A 21,195-nucleotide genomic window follows, 5' to 3' on the forward strand; every position below is an offset into this window, starting at 1 on the left:
ATTCAGAACTGTTGTTCAAGTCAGGAAGAGCCCTCACTCACACAGACAGTGAAAAATCTCAAACTATGCCCTGCACTTAAGGAAGACTACTAGAACAGTACTAACTCCTTCAGCAGCTCCAAGGTAGCCCAGGTGTCTGCAGGAAGATGCCAGAATTCCCACAACAGACTGAATCCAGCCTGAAGGAGGGAAAAGCGTGCACTGTAGGAAGTGTGACTAGCAGGAACAGGCCAGATCTCCAGCAGAGTATACCATACTGGTTTTCTCTATCTGATGGTTTTTTACATTGACCTTTCTTTCTCTAACTTCCAGGACTTAGGGCACTTGTTATGTGCCAGGATACAATTGGATACGTTGGAAAGAGTCACGCCTCCTTATTTCAGTTAGCTTTCTAGTTCATTTCTATTTGAACTCCATGGCTAAAACAAAATATCCCATTTGCAGTAACACTCCAGCTCAACACCAAAAGGCTTCAAGACTGACAGGTCAGGATCTGCCTGCTGACAGAATCTTCCACTAAAGAGCTGCAGCTGCTACCTCATCCAATCTGTACTCAGCTAATGCAAAAGCTGTTCAGAAAACTGTTTTCTGAGTGCAGCCCAAAGTCTTCCCAGCAGGACACTCAAGCAGGAATTGCACAGGAACATAAAAAGCTGCCATGGTTTTAGTGCCTTATGGGGTATACTTACATCAGGTCCCTGATATTTCAATCAAACTCTCATGACCTGGAGGCTTTTAACTATTGAGCAAGATGGGGAAAAACAATTAATCAAATCCAATTTCTTGGCTAGCAACATCAGCTGCCTCTTCCTACTCTCAGGGGATGAGGGTGCAGGAATGCCAGCTGCTCACCCTTGCTACTGAAATGTGGGGACAGGGTTGGAGGAACAGGACATGCTAGTATCTCCAGTGTTGCCTCTCTCCCAGCGGGCACATAATGCAACCAGATTTTACCAGTGAATCAAGCTTTTTTTTTTTTTTTTTTTTTTTTTTTTTTTTTTTTTTTGAGTCTTTTGTTTTGGGCCCATTGTCCACAGGGAAGGTGTCTGCCCGCCAACACCCCACCCTCCTTCCCGGCTGCCTATGCTTCTCACACAATCTCTGCTTTGTTTACTGGCACATAAATATTTACAATTCAAAGCCAGTATGGTTCCCAGCACAAACAGAAAGGAATATTCCTAAATTCAGGGTCTTTACCATATGGATCAGGGGCTCTACTCCCCATGCAGAGTCAAACACATCAGGCTGAGGGTCATTTGGTCAGGGAGGGACTGGAATAGAGCAGCAAGGAAAAGGTCTCACAATAAATAGTTGCATGGAGAATGTGCCAAATATTATAGTTCAGCCTAGCTCACTGAAAGACTGATGCAAGTTTGTGTCACCCCTGAACAGCTCTGTGAATCTTGATTGATTTCCTGACATACCTTGTCTCTCTGCATTACTTCCGATCACAAATCACAGAAAGACTGCTCTATTCTCTCAGGCTGCTAACAAAGCTTGCAGGCTGCTAAGCGCCCTGATGAAGAAGGGGAGTCCTAGGTCCAGTACATGGGAAAACACTGCTTCATCTTTACCATTTTGCACAGTAACAGCACATACAGGAGTTAACACAGCATCACACGATGGAGACCAAGCCAATGAATTCAGCTAGGATCTGGACTCCAACCGAAAGGCAACACAGACATATTCACCTTCTAAATACAGGTTTCGTTTTAGATTCTCTACAGTGGTTCTGTTCTTACCTGCATTCAGTGTGCCCTTTGCCCTCTCGCAGTTCATTGAAATTACTATTATTGAATATCACTGATCTTCAGTCTTCGTAGAAATATAAGCTTCCTCTCTCTCTCTCTCCACACCCTTCTCTCTCCCTCCCTACTGAATAAGAGCCTCAAATCATGTCAACACCAAGTTTTGGAGAAGTCTGAGCTAAGAAAAAAAAAAAGGTTGAGTCTGAATTGCACAGACTGATATTAAAATCCTTTCCCTGAAACCCTGGTGAATATACTAGGGCTGGGGAAGTTGCAACCATCTTTCCTCCTTCCCTGAGCTCTCTTGGTTAAGCATGCTACACAGTGACAGGTAACAGGCACACCCCGCCCCAAGTAAGACTGTGGCTGGATCTACCTGTCTTCAAAATTGCACCTGGAACATTGGAAAGGATGGTTTTGGCATTCCCCATTCTGGAAAAGGTGATCAGCACCAAATCACAATTGCAGGAGCCCAGAGAGCCTAAACACTGCAAGAAAGGAAGATGCCAGAGTGCTTAGTCAGTAGCATTCTGTTGCTGAATAGGGTTTCTGCTGGCTGAAGCCAATATACCCCAATACACACTATCCACACTATCAGAAATACTTTCTCATTTGCTCAGGAACTTTTCCCTGAAGGGATTCATCCCACAGGGTGGGACACAGGGAAGAGTCACTGTCCCTATTTAACTGAGGTGAGCTAAGAGACCAACTGCCTTCTTGAACAATCACCCCAGGATACCTCGCTGGACCAGGAGTCTTATTCAGCTCTCTCAAGTTCCAGGCCAACGTCTCAACTGCAAGATAATCTATCTTCCAGCTAGAGCCGGTGGGAAAATAAATGCTTGTGGAAGGAGACACTGGCTGAAAAGAAAATCTATTACCTGCAAACCTGAAATCATCTTCTTCGCTTCCTCCATTTCCTTTTCCAAATAGTCCTGTTGTTCCAAAAGCTGCTCCTCCCATGAATTCTCCACATATGACCCAGGGTTCCCTGCTTGCCACTCAGGCTGGAAATGAGATTCTGTCTCTTCTGGAAGAGAGAGCAGCTGAATGTGGTCATGACAGACAGCGGAGTCCAGGAAAGACTTGCACCACAAAATAATTGCCTGCTGCACGCTAGCTATCACTAACAAACAAGTATGTCTTCTAACCAGTATCAAGGATGTTGCTACAGGTATGAAATCTTGTCTAATCTCAAGGATTTATGCTTCATTCTTTATGAAAAGGAAGCTTTCCTGCATATAAATATATCAAAGATAAGCATCTTTCCCCTTCCTTAACTTTGCTGCATCTGTTTCCTGACTACTGGAGATTTCAAAGCACATCACAGGGGACAATGCACTGCACCATGTGTGGCAGAAAATACCTAAGAGGAGAAAAAGTCACTGTGGGATTTGAAGAGCATCTTTTAATGTCAGAGGGTACACTAAGGACCCACTGAATGCAACAGTAAACAGTATCTCTACTTGTAGTAGAACATGGCGTTTTCAGGGTGGTCAACACACCTAAATCTGAAAAAATTTAATAGCAAGTTAAATAGCCCTGCATGCATTTTCCAATACCCATAGCATAATCCAAATCATTGGTTAACTATCATCTACTGGCTGGTCCAGGAATGTAGATTTTTTTTTTTCTTCCCTAAGAAGGGATGAGGTTTGATGAGGAATAGCAATGCTCATTAGCTAGTTAACCAAAAGTGAAATTGGGCAATGCAAGCTGCTGTGCATTTGTAGACAAGCAGATGCAGTATCCTACTGTATGGGCAGCAAGCAGACACAGTTCTGCTAAGAATTTAAGGAAGAGCCACAGTGTGCCAGCAACTTCAGCTGATGAGATAGTCTGTGAAATACTTTTGAAGGAGCACTAGAGCAGGACTACAATGGCTGAGGCAGCAAAGCATTTCCTAAGAGAGCTTCTCTGTTATTTGCTCTTAGGATGAATGCTAACCAGAAAGAGTTATTATTAGGTTGCATTCCTGAGAAGGAAAATAAACAAAGAAACAAACAAAAAAAATCACTTCAGGAACTTCTTTGAAAACCTGTCCTTCGATCTGCATGAAAATTGTAATCATAAACTGACCATATCACAGGGCATTTGTGGCAATACAGCAATGACTTCTCAATGCAAACACCACAACAATACTACAACTGTTCAATCCTTGCAAAGAGCCATTCAACCTATATACAGATGTGCTGTAAACACAGACCCTTACACAAAGTCAAGTTATGCATCATGGACCTGACAAGCTCACGTGGACTCTTTCTTTACAGGAATTTTAAATCTGTTTTTCAACATGGCCTAATGAGGCTGTGATGAAAGCATTCACCTTACAGTGAAAATTATATGTGACCTTTAATCCCTCTCCAGAGCTTTTTATTTCCCAAGCATTAATTTGCAAGCCTGACAGACATTGCCATGTTATGGCATTATTGTACTGTTAAAAGTTTGGGGATTTAGTTTTACGTGAACAGATACTCAGCATCAAATTCTCTACATCAATTTCAGTCACTGAGGAACTTTTCAGCAACTTTATGATACAAACAAATCCCAATGAAAGTGTGAGCTGTAAAACATTATCTACAAAGTACCTGTTTTAGTTTCTGGTTCTTCAGTGTGGATGATCACAAGTCTTTCCTTCTCCTCTGATGGGGCTACAGTGGATTCGCTCTTCGCGCTATGAATAGGACTGGCAGATGTAAGACTGCAGAGGAAAGCAGAAAGAGTTACTTCTAGTGCTGATCAACATCATCCTCATCTAAGATAAAAATGAATATGCTGGCAAGCTTATTGAAACTAAGAATTATGTGCATACTAGAGAAGTCATTAACAAACCAAACTGGGCACATAACTGTTCTATCACTTTACATCAGTGTCATAGCAGGCTAACTGACAAGTAGCATGTGTCACTTAATTTTCTTTAACAGAATGCAAGTTTGAGACTGTCACCACAGAATTCACATACACTCACACAGGGGCAAGATCACACTCTAATGAAGGTTTGCTCAGAAACAATTTACTGCAAGCCTTATGTTCATACTGCAAGCTGAACAAAAATCCAACTTGGCTTGCTTCATCTCTTGCTCCAGCTTTCAGAAGCACCACTTCACTAACTTGAAATTCCAAGGGCAAAATATTTTTGAAAGTCAGATATCACTCACTCATGTTCTTAGGTTAAAACTTCTTGAAAGTACCCACATATTTTCACTGGAGCCATCTCAGCTGACTGTGAGGTTCAAGCAATCTTTTCTCAGAAATTCTTCCTAAATGCATCACCCAGACAACATCAAAAGGTGGCTAAAGTTCACTGACCCATTCAATGTACCTCTAAAGTCACAGGAACTAATCCTTGCAACTGTGAGCAGGAGTTAATTTTTCATTCTCTCCAACACAGAAACAAAGGACAGAGAACAAAAAGAAAACAGTGTGGAAGTAATATAATAGGTTTAGAAAAATAAGAGGCTTCGACAGCTCGCCTTCTGCATCTTCCCAGCATGGCTGCTACATATTCCACAACACTCTCACAGAATTAGAAAAGCCTTGCAATAGAGATGGAAATTACTTGGTAGCAGCTCCTGTCTGGTCCACTCCCACAGCCAGTGCTGGCCTACTTCTCATTTATATTACAGACCTTCAAGCAGTCTAGTTTTAATGGTCCAGACTAAAGGGACTTTCACCATGTCAGAGGAAAAGATGAATGCAACTTACTAAGTGAAAAAATAACCGTCTTCTAATGGGGATCTCTAACAGCTACAGTACCAGTTCTTCCCTGTTCAAACAGGGTGTGCATGATTGTTAAAGGGGTCCAGGCTACCTAGCTTTGTTCAAGGATTTATCTTCAGGAAGGTTAACTCCATTACAGCAGTCCCTGATTAGGCACATTTTGTATACAACATCTGTAACCAGTCCGCTGCTCCTGCTTGTCACTGAATGGGTGCACAGCATAAAATTAAAATAATTGTTCAGGAGCCCACAGAGTACTATTGGGTTTGCATTATGTAATAAGTCAGAGGAAAGGATGAAACTTTCAAACAGCACAGGTACAAACAGGAAGCCTAGCTGATCCAACCTGTCCAGTAACTCAGAGGGATTTTACTTCCTTATAAGAACAGATCTCAGTATTCCCCCACGTATTCTCAGCTGATACTCTGAATGTGCCATCATCCTGGTAAGGCCACCGAGAAGTGCATTGCTGGTTCTCATCCATGCAAAAGATTAAAAAATGAGAGCTGTAGTAGAAAAACAATATTAGCAAGTGTTGGGTGAGAAGGTGGTAAAACTAAGGGATGGGCAAGAGCAAGGAACTGAAAAGAAGAATGAGCAGGACAAAAACACAAGGGGATACAGAGCCTGGAAATAACATTCTCCTCTTCCAAAGTCTGCTCCTCTCAGCACTGGATCCACAGCCCAAAGCAAATACAAATGGTCCCAGCTGGGGCTAAAGGGGAAGCATTAAGTGGTCACTCCAGGTCTCCACAACATAGACAGTTTTACAGATAATTGCTTAGGCATTCCTATGTCCACAGTACCCTTTCCAGGCAGTTTCCCTATTTTAAAAGGCCAGTGGGTTCACACAGCATCAGTGACAACCTCTCAAACCATGCCAAACAGTGAAGGAGCCACTGAGATGCACTCAAATGAAGCAGTAGCACCAGCCAGGTTGACTCATACATTATGCCAGCAAGTTAACACTGGAAACATTTCTACAGTTTTAGTATCAGTCACCAAACCCGTTAGAGTGTGAAATATCCACTGATGTAATTTGTTCTTTAAAGTACATAACAATTTGTGATTAAAGCATGCAGAAATAAGTGCTGGGAAATTAAAGCTATTTAAGACAGATTTATGATACAAACTGTTCCACTTTATTCCTTTGCCAGTTGGTTTCTTAACTCGTATTCTTTCTCCACTTAGTCCCACAGTTGCTAGTGCCTGCACAGTCAAGGCTTTAGGGCAAGAGCCCCAGTGATGTCTGAATTCTCATAATTTTAATAAACATCCCATCCCTGCTGTTTCAAATGACAATGGCAACAATTGCTCACCATTTGACCTGCTTCCCTCCCATGATCCCACTTTAACCTTTCGCCTCACAGAATCCTTTTCCCAGGAAGCCTCAGGATTCTGGCTACAGACATGCCTTGTCCCTTCACATGCTCAGAATTCAGTGCAGAAGACGCCAGCTCCTGTCAAACTACTGGAGAAATACTTGCAAGCCAGACCGTTTTGCATTAGCTGAAAGATTCACAGCAGAAAAAAAAAACCCTCAGGGTCTTTGCAAGAGACCGTCGGATGGCAGATCAACAGCCCCCACACGTGTATTTGATTCCAGAGTCAGGGAATTCTGCAGCATGGGTTTTGCCTTTCTGGTTTTCCTCCTGGGTTATTTGTCTCTTGCTGCTGCATTCTGGTCAGCTGCACACCCAGTTTTCATCAAAAGGACTGCGATCCGGATTGCCAGGGGTGTTTCTCATCCCACTCTGCCCTCTTTAGACTCCAAGCACCTGCTGCAGATGCCAACAAACAGCCATGAGAAGGTGTTCCTGCAAGCAGTAGGTTCTCTGCTTTTTCAGGCTTGGATGCGGTCTCGGAAGACGGCATGCAGCACTTCCCAGCCCTATGCACAGCTTCCTCTTCCTTGCTATCTCCAGCTCCCTCTCCCTCCTGCTGTCACACAGGCTGTGCGAGGCAGAGCCTTTTCTCTGAGATGCCTGGCTCAGAGTGGGGGAGGGAAGGCTGGTGAAAGGGGAGGGGAAAGGGAGATGGATGGGTGAGGGGCTCAGTGGCATGGGAATCCATCTGATTTTGGCAAATTTTCTATGAATCATTTCAATTGCCTTTGCTTATTAGAGCTTTTGTCTCTGGGAATTCTGTTATTCAGGCTGCGAGCACTCTTACTGAAGAGTTAATGCAGAAATGAGCTGATGCTAGGCAGGGGATGCTGCCTTGGGACAGACACAACAGCAGCACAATTAGATGGAGGGGGGGTGGCTGTAGTTAATAACCATATCTCTCTCTGATAAAAAAAGTGGCTCGTTTCTTCCAGCCAGTTCTCATAATGAAGCTAGTACATTTCTCTCCGGAAGGAAAGAGAAACAAGCATCTTATTTTCATCATGAAGCCTTGTGTCAGCAGAAGACATCACCAGGAGCTAGAGGTCAGATTGCTCCCAATTTCTTTGGGTAGATCACTGATCACTTCTGTAAAGATTCTTACCATATTATGTCCTATTAGCAAGAATACCACCATTACCAAATGGTAAGACAACTCATGACATTACAGGGAAAAACAAAAACAACAACACAAAGTGATTTAGGATGTGCAGAGAAATTTTCACTCACCACCAAAATACAGCCACATGAGCAAACAGTTGTCTGACAATCCATTTATAAGGTAGAAAAATACACATAAAACACTATAGCTACCTTAAATTGAAGACCGAGTGGAGAGAGCAGCATGTTTCACTCGCTGAGAACACGGTTCAAGAGTCAACACCAAAGTCCTGTGACATTAGCCATGAAATCCTGTTGCCAAGACCAGAATTTTTACATCTCCCCTGAAATTACAGCTTTGAAAGTACACTCTCTACTGACATCATGTGGAGGCAACTGTCCAATACTAGTTCACATTGAGTTCCCACACTTTTCCAAATGTGTATGTCTATAAACACGACCTCACAATGATACACAGCAAATTTGGGGAATAAGTACAAACTTCTATTTTTTTTCTCTTTTGTTGGGCCAAGCAACCTTAATTCTCAGGTACACGGAAGGCCTCTTTGTACTATGGAGCATCAAAAGTGGCCTGATAAATCCTGTGGAGACATCCTGCTGGCCGAGAAGCTGTCAGTGGCAATCTGTCCTAGGAAAACAAACCTCCTCACTCCTGAACAAATCTGGGGGGCTAGCTGAGACACTCTCAGGGAGCAGTCCAGGCAGGACAAGGAGATGACAAAGCAGAGCTGAAACTTACACTGGGGACAGGAAATTGCGAATCAAATAGCTGCAGCTCTGCCCATGCAGCTCTGCCGCCTTAGTCTGTTCCAGAAAAGATTAAATGGAGCATAGCATCATATCCAGAGGGTGATCTGGTATGTTCAGTTACACAGTCCTTTGTCTTCAAGCTAGTTTCTTGTTCTCTGGGGAAAAAGGGAAACGCTGTCCTTTACTATGAAGCTATCCATGCTGGATCAGCTCCCTCACTGTAGTACCATTTTTCTTCAAAAGTCCCTTCAGCTACAGTGTCTCCTATATCCATGAAAACAGACAACACAGCCATGTGTCTCCTCTCTCCGCTCCACTGATCAAGTAAACTGGGGCAAGAGTTTTGCCTTCTGCCCCAAAGCAAAGGGTAGTAAGAACTTGTAAAACACCAGTGTAATGTGTTGTAACTGGCACATGCTGATCAGGTTCACAGCTGCGAATTGTGGCATCTCCTATTGGAAATGTATTATATGCTGTCATTCTAACCAATCCTGTCTTCTACAAGTTCCATTTCCTTAGAAAGCCTCCACTTGCACCAGCCTGACACTGCTTAACTTGTACAGTCAAGAACCCCTGTCAAGGCTGCAGGCTGTTTATAGCACAGAGCACATACTTCTCAGGATCCAAGTCCTACTTCAGAAGGGAAAATTACTTCCAGTGGCAACCATACTGAACTCTGACTTTCAGGCTTCACAACAGTATGCAGGAGATTTTTTTCAGTAAAATTATTAAATGCTGCACTTTAGATTGAAGGTGAAAGTCTGGGGGGTGGAAGGGTAGATTAGCTAACTGTAAAGCTAGACACAATTAAAGGTGATGGATGAGGGCGCAATGGCAATGAAGACACAGCTGCAGATCCCTCTGTGGCAATATATCCGTATTAAAGACTAGTGTGTTCCTGTAACTGCTGTTCAAATCCACATGACCCCTTACCTCCATCTCTCTTCAGGGCATGAGGTTTGTTGGTTTAAGTTCCTTTCCTCCACATCTTTTCCATCAGCTCTAAAATATTCAGCCCTTGCACCCCAGTTACTCTGCCCCTTCCTTTCTGTGAAGCAGGCCACAAACTTCATTTTAGCATCCCTCATGTCAGCACTCCCTCAAAAGGCTCCCTCTGTACATTCAGGTTCTCAGTAAAATCTGTAGCTGTGTCTTTCCTGATCCTATCCCCCCTGGTCTCACTGAGGGACGCTCCAGAGCTTTAGACAATTGTAACTCAGAAGTTCATGGCTCTTATCTATGCAGTCACATCATGAATGAGATCAATTTTATCTGTGGGACAAATGGCAATAAATCACTGCTTCATGTTGGTCCCTGAGGCTACATTCTCCAGATCAGGCAGGAGACTATATGCTGAGAATCCTCTTTTCTATCACAGCTAACCAGATCACAGTGATAAGAACGGGCATTTTAGGGAATGCCAGACCAAAGGACCATGAAGGGACACATCTTGGCAATAAAGTTCCTTACCTGGAAGAGTGGGACTCCAGCGGCATGTTCTGCTGCCCTTCATACTGCTTCACCAGCGCCCGGACACTCCAATAGGGATTTTCAATCTCCTCATCCATGCTGCTATTTCTGGAGATAATAATCACAGAATGAGGAAAGCCTCACCTGTTAGGAGCAGAAATTCTCATCTCCAAGAAGGAGGGTAGGAAAGCTAATGAAAGGAAGGTAAGAAGAAGATGACAGCTAGAAAACAGCCAATTAAGAAAATTCCATGAGGGAGCACCATCATGTAAGGGAAACACAGGCAAACAGGCCCTCCCCTTTTAAACTCATCCCTAATTCTGTGACTAGAAAACTACAAAACCCCTGAGAAGGCAAGGAAAAGAATTTGCAAATAGCACAAGAACTTACTTTTCTGAAGAGCTCCTGGCCCAAAGCCTTTGCAAGAGAAACCTTTAACATTTAATTTTTCAACAAAATATACCATTTCAACCTCATTTCCAAACTGCTTCATGGGTACTCCCTTGAGCCAACGTAATATGGGAAAATGACCTTCAGCTGTGTAAATTAAACCCTCAATAGACCACCATCTGGCTTACATTTAAATGTCATTACTATTCTTATTATAATCCACGTATTACCTTTTGCAAGTGTTAAATGTGCTTTTCAGATTTACATATTGCTTCTGTACATGGACCATCTCCCTTCACTACCACCAGAACTCTTCCACTTACATGGTAGGCTGCATCAGCTGATTAACAGCACACAACACTCTGCATCTGCTTATATAGCAGTAAGTGTAACGTTGGTGTGAACAGCAATATAAAAGACAGAATGGACTTGTACAACAGGCTCAATGCCTCAATTCTGGAAGTAACTGCTCCCAAATCTGTAACCAGTACCTGTAGACCTTACTTTTGTTTCACCTGAAATGAGAATGTCTCCAAGTAGACAGCACCAAGAAAGGGCACTGTGCTCAGCATGAAATGGGGAAAATGAGGCAGCAGTTCCCTCTGGTTTGGCCATAATGAACTGTTCTTTTCCAGTGAGATAACAGAGATCCAGCAGATGTAAATCCAACAGATTTTGCTGTAAAACCTGAAAAGAACCTGGGATACCTGAAGTCTTCATCATGAGGCAGCCAGGCTAGGTCAGTACTCCCCTTTGTTAGGCCACTATCTATTCAGGCTTCAGTGAGACAGCAGCAGTTTCACTCTGTTTGCATAATAAGATAGCTACCTTCCTACCTTACACTAAGAATTGTCAAGATACAGAGGCATGTATCTTGAAAGAAATCGTGTCCATCTGCTAACATGACCTGACCTCACCTCACATAACCAGGGAAAACTCATTACCTCTGTCTGTGCCGGAAAACATCCCTGCCGGATTGCAAGACATCTTGACGAACATCTGCCAGAGCAGCTACTGCCCCCTGGGCCACTGCAGCAGCTGAGCGAGGCCTGTGACTGGCAGACGATGCTGACAAACTCTTCCCCACTGTGCCAGCAGGGCTATGATTCACTGCTCTCCCGGAGCCTGGTTTGAAATGAGCAGCTAAGGCCAGGATCAACCTCATGATAGATTTCAAGTTCCCATCAACAATATCTGCAAAATGCAAATAAAGCCAAGGACATTAACATGAAATCCCACCAGAGCTGTATCTGACCAGAAGTCATGAAAATAATGAAACCCAATGGGACCATGCCAGTGAACGAAGACTATGTAAAAAGGACTGCATTACAGCACTGATGCTTAGCTCTGCTTGTTTTGTACAGAGCAGCAAACTGACTGCCACCTACAGATCACAAGTTTAAATGATTTGAAGAGACCTGAACCTTCCCTCTATGGCCACTTCCAGCTAACGATCCAGTAGGTTACGTGACAGCACACGGTAATTACTGAATGCTCACTGGAAAAGTACAGCAGTTACTGAAGACTACCACTGTACCAGCAGCCACTTCAATTAGCACGTGAATTTGCAATTTTTTCTGGTACTAAAGACCACAGAACAGCAATGTATTTCTTTAGCAGTAGCATTCTGTACCAAAAAGTGTTTGTAGCACCTTGCAAATGTTAACTAGTTAGTTTCAATAATATCGCACTAGGCATTTCCCCCAGCATACAAACTAGCTCAAACACGTTATCTCACTTTCACTCCAAAGATCAGCCCTTCATTCAGACTAGGATTTCTCAGAACAACTTAGTCAGCTGAAATACTCAAAGTCCATTAAAATAATAGGAATAGGGTTTCCAAATATCTGAGGCAACCTACAAAAAATAATCGTAAGTGCTGGGGGCATGAAGGCTGATTATTACTGGCTTTAGTATCAAAAAAATTAGAAATAGTTAAATAAGTCACAGTGACTGTTACCTCCATGTCACTCATGGAGGACGTGAAGCCAAAAGACTGTGTGAATCATTTGAAGTCCTAGAGTGAGTCAGTCAGAACTATTAGTGCAGCTCAGAAGCCTGTGTCCCTGAGTCTCATGCCTGTATCTTATCCTATGACTACATGACATGATTTCATTGCATATCCAGGTTGCTACCTTTGCTTATCTAAGACTTTTACCAATATTCCTATTGCTTCTATAGTCATGAGCTCACAAGACAACTTGCAACATTACTGAAAAACAGTACAGCCTCCAATCTGCCATCCTCATTACACTATACTTAAATTATAAGCTTTTCACTAAGGCCTGTAAACCAACAGCTTGTACTCTTCTGATAATAATAAGGGTCATGCATTCCATGTAGTCAATCTCAGCATTTTTCCCCTCTTTCTCATATGAAGGGCCACAGACAACCAGAACTGTATCACCTCCCTGTACAGTCAGCAAAGAGTAAGGATCAGGGCCTGTCTTCTACCCCATAGATCTACACACACACCAGAAATCCTTGTGATATCTGACTAAAACATGCCATAGACATGTGATTTTGCATATTGGGTCTCCTCCCTATTTACAAGCCATGCAAAACAGTATCACAGGCTTCCAGTGGACCAGAAATATTTTTCCCACATCTCATTTCACAGTAGCAGGTTTATATGTCCTTTTAGTGAAAGATTCTGAGTCTGTATTCCTCATTACACCATTACTGGATCTTATGGCTGCTCAGTAGCAGAAGAAAAGGCACTTTTGTTTCCGGGCACTGTGCTACTACCAAAAGCAGCCAAGAACACAGTATCATCAACCCAAAACCTGTTACTTTATCCACAGGAGTTAAAAAAAAAAAGCCAAAACTCCCTCACAAACCAATCTTTATCTGTTTGATAAGAAACAAAGACAAACAGGCCTTCAACAGACAGAATCATCTGTGGCAACCACCAAGGGTGCATACCTTTTGCTGATGTCTGATGCATGCGGATCTTTTTTGATGCCACAAACTGTAAGACTTTCTCCACATTTTCTCTCATCTCCTGATGGCTGGTGGGGTTGACCTGAACTCCATTCAACTTCTCACCAGCTAAAGGAGTGAAAAAACTTTATTAGAGAAGAACTGAACTGCTCAGTGCTGTCACAGGAAGAGCCGTAGCTGTAGGGCCTGATCTTATCTCTTGCCTGGGTACTGCAAGAGGCATGCATGGCTTCTTGTCCTGCTTATAAGGTATCCAATATCAGGAATAACTAGGTTGGAGACTGTATTGGGTTTACGCAGCAAGGTTTTGGTAGCAAGGGGGCTACAGGGGTGGCTTCTGAGAGAAGATGCCAGAAGCTTTCCCCATGTTCAACGGAACCAGTTCCAGCTGGCTCCAAGATGGACTAAACACTGTCCAAGGCTGAGCCAATCAGCAATGTTGGTAGAGCCTCTGTGATACCATATTTAAGAAGGGGTAAAAACTGCTGCACAACAGCAGCCAGGAGAGAAGAGTGAGACTATGTGAGAGAAACATCTCTGTAGACACCGAAGTCAGTGAGGTGGGTGAGGAAGTGCTCCAGGTGCTGGAGCAGATTCCCCTGCAGCCCATGGTGAAGCATGTTGTCCCCCTGCAGCCCACAGAGGTCCGTAATGGAGCGGATATCCACCCTGCAGCCTGTGGAGGACTCCACACCAGAGCAGGTAGATGTGCCCTAAAGGAAAATCTAACCCCGGGGTCACCCTGTGCTGGATCAGGCTCCTGGCACGACCTGTAACCCCAAAGGGGACCCACGCTGGAGCAGTCTGTTCCTGAAGGACTGCACCCCATGGAAAGGACCCACGCTGGAGCAGTCAGTGAAGAACTCCAGCCCATGGGAAGGACCCATGTTGGAGAAGCTTGTGGAGGACTGCCTCCTGTGAGTAGGACCCCACACTGGAGCAGAAGAAGAGTGTGAGGGCAGAGAAGCAGAGATAATGCATAATGAACTGACCGCAACCCCCTTTCCCTGTCCTTCTGCACTGCTTGGAGGGGGAGGAGGTAGAGAATTCAGGAGTGGAGTTGAGCCCAGGAAGAAGGGAGCATCTCAGCAAGCAGGTTACTCTTCCAAAAATACCACAGACTGATACCATTCCTCTACAAGGTAAACCCCTTTGTAACGCCATTCCAGCCTCGTGGGAGTGAATATGGTCCCTGACAGGTTTTAGCACATCTGTTTTAACTGTCTGCTAAAATAGAAGGACTTTAATAGAATTGCATCTATGATTTGCTTTATGACTGGTTTTTTTGAAGTCACTCCTTCCCCCACTGCAAGCTCTGACACTGTCATTAACATCTGCCAGTATACCTGACAGATGTCAGAGCCAAGGCCAGAGTCTTCTACACGAGATCTAAAACTACAAGATGAAAAACAGTGCCATATGGCATTACTGACCGACAATCTCAATGAGCAAAGCAAGAATGACTCCATCTCGGAGATCTTGTCTCAGGTCTTGGACTGGCTTTACTGTTGGCTTCTTCTTCAGCTGGGAATTCACCCAGGCCACATATGCCTGTAGTTGTTGCTGAAAATAGAAAACAAAATGTTTGCACGTCATTGCCATTTCAGAGGGAAGTTGCATAGCTCTCACTTTTCTCTCATCTTCACAAATCTCATTGTCTTTTGACCTTGAAAACAAACACCAATGGTCTCATCCCAAAGCCTGCTGAGCACTAACTGACATCACTGCACACTACGGTGCAGCTCACTCCACACCAGGACAGGAAAAGCAAGCAGGCAACAGGACAGGACTCATGATCTAAGCACAGCTGAGAAGAGAGCTTTACATTACATTTAACCTAGGTTGGTGCAAAACCAGTGCGTTCATCCCTTCACTTCTGGTACCAGAACTGGTTGACTCACAGCATCTAGTGTCCCATCCACACGTCAAGAAAGCAGAAAACCAACAATGCAGAAACAAGAAACCCTGTGTTATTTCCTATTAAACTATACCATCTACCAAAACAAACAACCAGGACAGATTTCCTGAAGAGACAACAACCTCCCTCCTTAACACTCCCAGCATGGCTCATTTGTAACAGTTCATGCAACAGGGAAGAGACATCCTGTTGTACAGTCCCCTTCCTTCATTTTCTTGGAACTGCATCAGCATTTCTAATGGCCCAATTTGTATTTCTGTTCATGTGGAAGCTGGCTTGTCACAGCTCGTAACACCTGCAAGACCTGAGAGCATGGAGCACTGCCTTTCCAGCAGGTCATACTGGATGCCGTGTCATATAGCTTTGTGTGTTGCCACAAGGGGAAGACTAGGGAAACTGAAACTCAGACTTCTGGTGAGTGTGAGGATCCAGCTGGCATAAGTGACTGAAAGGCAAAGAGCAGATTCACATGACCTTTCCCTATTCAGCCCCCTCTCAGTAGCACTTCCATGGCTAGTAGGAGCACTGGTAACACCACAATCCATTTGGGCAGGGCTGATGTGGTACATGGAGGGTAAACAAACTGATCCATTTATGGGATTACCTCCCTTTTCACTAAGCTTCCCATTATTCTGCCAATGCAGCAGGTTTAAGTCTCCATTTCATATTATCTCAGCAATGTCAGTCAGTTTATGCTTTTACAGCCCATCAAAGTCACAGTCTGATCACAGATTCACTCTTAATTATCCTGACATAGGAAATCTAACTTTAATCACACCATGGTTCCGTCTGCTGGTTCAGAAAGGTGACTGGACCTGTATTCAATCAGTTCCGCTCACTCAGCAGACAGCTGGAGAGCAGAACAGAAGAGATGAGCTTGGGGGACTGCCTGATGGCTTTTGAATAAAAGGAAGCAGAAGTGGCAGATCTGATGCATGCTTGGTCTGTCACGTGGATTGGATCTGCATGCTTTTCTCTGGCTGCAATGGTAATGATGCATGTTAGTTTAGCCTGCCCAATTTCAGACGTCTTTATTTTCTACCTAATGCGACTGGGCACTGTGGAGAATCAAAAAGCCTTGACTTTCTCTTGCACAAGTTGATGATCCTGTGATAATTTTCATCAGGGCAGTGGTAACTCTTGCCAGCTGCAAAAGTCACTCCTAAATCCTGGTGCATTTACATTTTAAGCACTGGTTATTTAAAGGAGGATTTTAAGGCAATAGAATATGGATGTCACCATTACAAACTAATTTCATACCAGTAGGTGCTGTAAAACTGCAGAGTTACATTTCATTAGCAGATTTACTTTGTTTGGTTGGGGGTTTTTTGCCTTTTTTTCCTCCACTAAAGTGTAAGATTTTCATGCAGAAATTCAGACAGTTGGACTGATCGGCATTTCCTGATTTGGATCCAAAAACTACATCTAATGACTTTATCAAGAGACTTGGTTGGCTGCAAACCTAAATACTCAGGGAGTAAGCTGTCACTTCTGGCAGCTGAGGTGAACAGGTGACTGAACTTATCAAGAAAACAACAGATAAAAAAGTTTAGTGACCTAAAAATGGCAAACTGGTGTTAAATGCATGAAGGGACGAAACCCCCAAGCTGCTCAGCAGAAACCCAATAGCAATTTTTAAGCTAGTGAGTCAAAAATGCTTTGCTTCACCACTCTCTGTGGCTTCCCTATCAGCTGGCATGAATTGGACAATAACAAGGACATTGTGGGCCATACCTTAAAATCCTACACCTCCAACATAAGCACAAGGCCTTGATCCACAGCCACAGATTCAGTTTAGTGAATCTAACCCATAAAAAAGGTAAAACACTTGTTTCACTTGCTCAGAATGCCATTTGTTTCAAAACCCAAGACAGCTATTTCAATTCACAACAGACCACCCCAAAGTACTACCACAGCAATATGATCTGCTACTTGGATGGACATAATTCGTGGCATCTATTCTGGAAATTACTCCAGGTATTATATTCCAGCACAAGGAAAACAGAGATTTGCTAGGATGTATTCTGCCACAAGAACAGCAGCTCTATACAGCCTATTCCACCCCATAAAAATACTCCCTAGCCTGTGCTTGTCACTTGCCTACAGAAATACCAAAACCAAAAATGCATGCTCCATCACCATTTGTGGCTCCAGGCATCCCACCTCAGATGATACACGTGTCCCATCCAGTCTCACACAGGTCTCAGCTCCTCTTAAGCAACAAGACTTCAAGAAGGAAAGGGGGTTAGGAACAAACAAAGAGGTGGACGGTATTTCAAAAGTACTCCTCTTTTCCTTTTCCAAGGCTGTCCCCCTCTGTGCTTTCATACTGCTTCCTGACAACAGAGTACGACAATACATTTTGTGCTTTCTAAATAATTAGCAAAAAGAGACCCTAACCCCAGAGGCAGAGCAAACAAGAGAACACAACGCAGAACGAGTAAGGGATTCAGTGAGCCTCTGAGGCTAGGAAGCTGGACCCAACAGTCCCCCAAACCTGCTCAGGTGCCCTGCTCTGACAGCTGCTCAAATTCTTAGCGCTCCTCTTGTTTAAATTTTTTCTGTCTAGTTGAGGGGAGAGATCCTGTGGGACCTATTACACCAATTCCTGCGATGCTGAACTATGCTACTACAGCTTCCTCCAAAACATCCAAACTTCATAGGATTGAACAAATCCCTAGGACCTTCCCTTGGTGTTTTATAACCTGGTATGGCTGACACCTATATTCAAGAGCAATCCGAATGGGAGCAGCTATTGTTCTACCTAGCTCATCATCTTCCTTCATAACAATTGACTAATTAGCTGCATAATTCTTCCTTTGACAACTGAACACTCACAAGTTTTCTGCTTCTCCCTGCAGCTTGGTTTGAGCTTCTGGTCAGCCCAATCTTAGACTCAATGGAGCTCACAGTGCTCTACTTCTGCACCAGTATTTGTTTTAAAACCAGGATTTTCAGAAGAAAAACATAACAGCCTAGTCTAAGATTTACTATGCAGAGCACATGTTACTAGGATTATGGTGGAGTTAAGCTTAATCCTATTTATGTTAACACAGCTTTGTGTTCCAAAAAAAGGCCATGTTTACTTGTACCTTGCAGTGGTAAGAGCAGCTCCCTTACCCGAAGGAAGTTGGAGCCCAGATTGCTTCAGCTCCTAGGCAGATCATTGTATGATATTTACATCCAAGTCACTCCAAAAGCCATAAAGACTCTGCAGGGCAGGAGAAGATTTTTAAAGCAGGGTACTAGGGATCACCTGCAGTTGTAAGGTATTTCCCAACTTGTATGCACTTCTGCTAGCAAATTACAAGTTAGCACTTCAGTAAGCACAACACACCTCAGAGCAGTATTTTACTTTGAATCACTTATTCAGCACATACCTTAAAGAAGCACCCCAAACATACTAGCTCTAGAAAATAGCTGTGGAGATGAAGAGCATGTGTCTTTGTGCTTTACACCTGACAGCCAATGATATGCAGGAGGAAAACACCCTTCCAGGGTCAGCATATTTTTCTCATTGAGTGTAATCCCTTATTGATAATGACAATTAAATGTCATTATTTAGTGTTTTCCACAGGTGGAAGAAAAGCAGCAGCTCTGTTGCAAATCTCCTGCCAGTTGTAGGTGTCCTTGCTATTCTCATTTGACCAGGGCAATTCACCACCTGCTGCTTAGGGCTCATGTTTCTCCCCTCTCAACCATCAATCAGTCCAATTTGCCTGACAGTAAACAGAGATAAGTCACAATGCCTTGATATGCTACTCTATCCTTTATTATCAGTACTACCTACATTACACTGTAAAAGGTTAATTATCACCTCCTCTGAAATTAGGGTATTGCACATTTTGAAGTTGGCCAAATCTTAGTTCTTGGACAAAATCATTCTTAAGCAGGCAGATGCCTTCAGAAGGCCTGACTTCCTTCCTATCATGTTACAGTGAACTCCCATGAGACTCTCTGCTCTTAGGAAGAGATTACTTCTCTGCATTCATATGATGTGTTTGAATCCACCCTTATTGTTGGATTTACAGAATCAGCCTGGCAGAATAATGATTCTGATAATCTTTACTTTGTTTTTCCTTTATACCTTTAGACACTGTCCAAGCACCAGGTCTAACAAGGTCAGTAATAATAGCCCTTATGCTATGAGGTTGGTCCCAGTGTGAAAAGCATTTAGTGTCCTTTCTGTTCAGAGCACTGAACCAAGTGATGCAACAGTAAAGCCCAAAGGCTAGCCTAATTGCAACAGGATGTAATGTTTAAGGCCTTGTATGATTTCTAAGCTTTCTGACATTACCTTAATTAGATGGGAACTGTAACATTCCTCCAGTTTGATTTTTTGTTGTCGTTTTTGAGAAGGCCTTTGTAGAAGCAAAAAATAAAACCTCACAAGCAAAGAAAATTTCTCTCTGCTCTCAAAGCCAGCAGAAGAATTTTTTTTTTCTCAAAATCGCTGCTTAAATGTGATTCAGGCTGTTTAATGTATTGAGATAGCTCCTGATGCATCCAACAGTGAAAAGCACCCAATTATGACCAGAACAAGCATATGCATCCACAGGACTCCTCTTTCATAAAACTCTTGTTTTAAAGCAGGAGGTGTAGTTTTCTAAATCTTCTATAAACAGCCTGTCTCAAGCACAGAAGATACCTCAATACAGCAACATGGTTTGGAAAAGGAGGCACCCATGCAATCTGGTGCACACCAGGAGACAGAAATATTGTGTGAGCTTCAAAAGATCTGCAGCTCCTTAACCCTTCACCCATATCTACATGAAAACACGAACATTTCTCTAACATACCTGGACAAGGATTTTTCACTGATTTGCTGATACCCAGGAAGGAGAATCATCCTGAAGTCTCGATGAAATTCTAGCCAGCACATATTTTCTGTAACTTCTAAGGTCAATTTTAAAGATTGAAACAGCACAGACCTTTGGGAGGACCAGCCCAACGATACCCTTAATTCATGCTATGTTCTAGGCACACTGTTGGATTTTCCTTGTCTTAATATAATCCATATATTTGGTTTGGTGAATTCACCTCAAGTAGTAGCCACATGTTTCTCTAGCCAGATTCAAGAATATAAAGGCCAGTCTTCTGCATTCTGATCTCTTAGTCCAGATGTTTTTAAACCACTGAATCTGACTACCATTCATCGACTGTTCAGGTTTGTGCAAAGATTTTAGAAAGCAAGTGCCTTCAACTTTAGAAGGCTTTGGCTAGATCTTTAGAAATACTTTAGAGACATTCCTGTCATCCTGGGTGTTCAGAACAAATACAGATAATTAAATTTTCCTCTCAGTATGCAGCTTCCTAAACACGGATCTCACACAGGAACTGCTTCCGCCCATCATTCAGAATGTCAGGATGGGGAGAACACTGTCTTCATCTCCAGGGGTAGAAGAGCAGCAATTTTTGCTCAAATCCTGGCAGTACTGCTGGGTTGAAATGACAGCTGCCTGTGGCATCTGGGCTAAAATACCACTTGTTACCGAGAGGAGAACAAGTGTCTGGTCTGCTAAGACAGTGGCTCACTGGCAGACATTCACATGCAAGCTCAAGTGCTGGAAGGTCTGTGAAGGATGAAGGTTAGAGCTGAAGGTGTACTTCACATGTTGCCTGAAAGCAAATAGCAACAATTTCCAGAATGCCCAGCTGTCCAGCAGGTCACGTACTTTTTGACTGCAAAGTTTTCCACATATTTCAGTCCTTTACCCATTAACAGGAAGAGCAAGACGCAATTCCATTC

At 43.3% G+C, this 21,195-nt stretch overlaps 1 protein-coding gene across 4 annotated transcripts in view; it reads right to left on the minus strand.

Annotated features, from left to right (window-relative positions):
- The window catches only part of DIXDC1 (DIX domain containing 1), a 44,935-nt gene that overhangs the window by 12,549 nt on the left and 11,191 nt on the right, over positions 1 to 21,195 (minus strand). For 3 of the 4 annotated variants that reach the window (XM_042800597.1, XM_033005553.2, XM_033005551.2), the window contains 6 exons: positions 14,962 to 15,091; positions 13,511 to 13,636; positions 11,530 to 11,779; positions 10,196 to 10,303; positions 4,337 to 4,449; positions 2,630 to 2,778 (listed from right to left, as the gene is read on the minus strand). In XM_042800597.1, coding sequence (XP_042656531.1) covers positions 2,630 to 2,778; positions 4,337 to 4,449; positions 10,196 to 10,303; positions 11,530 to 11,779; positions 13,511 to 13,636; positions 14,962 to 15,091 — 876 coding nt within the window. Of the gene's footprint in view, positions 1 to 2,629; positions 2,779 to 4,336; positions 4,450 to 6,787; positions 8,077 to 10,195; positions 10,304 to 11,529; positions 11,780 to 13,510; positions 13,637 to 14,961; positions 15,092 to 21,195 lie in introns of those variants that run through there. The other variant, XM_033005555.2, reaches the window with a different exon arrangement.

This window comes from Tyto alba, unplaced genomic scaffold (assembly GCF_018691265.1).
Source record: "Tyto alba isolate M040663 unplaced genomic scaffold, T.alba_DEE_v4.0 Super-Scaffold_32, whole genome shotgun sequence".
NCBI classification, from domain to species: Eukaryota; Metazoa; Chordata; class Aves; order Strigiformes; family Tytonidae; genus Tyto; species Tyto alba.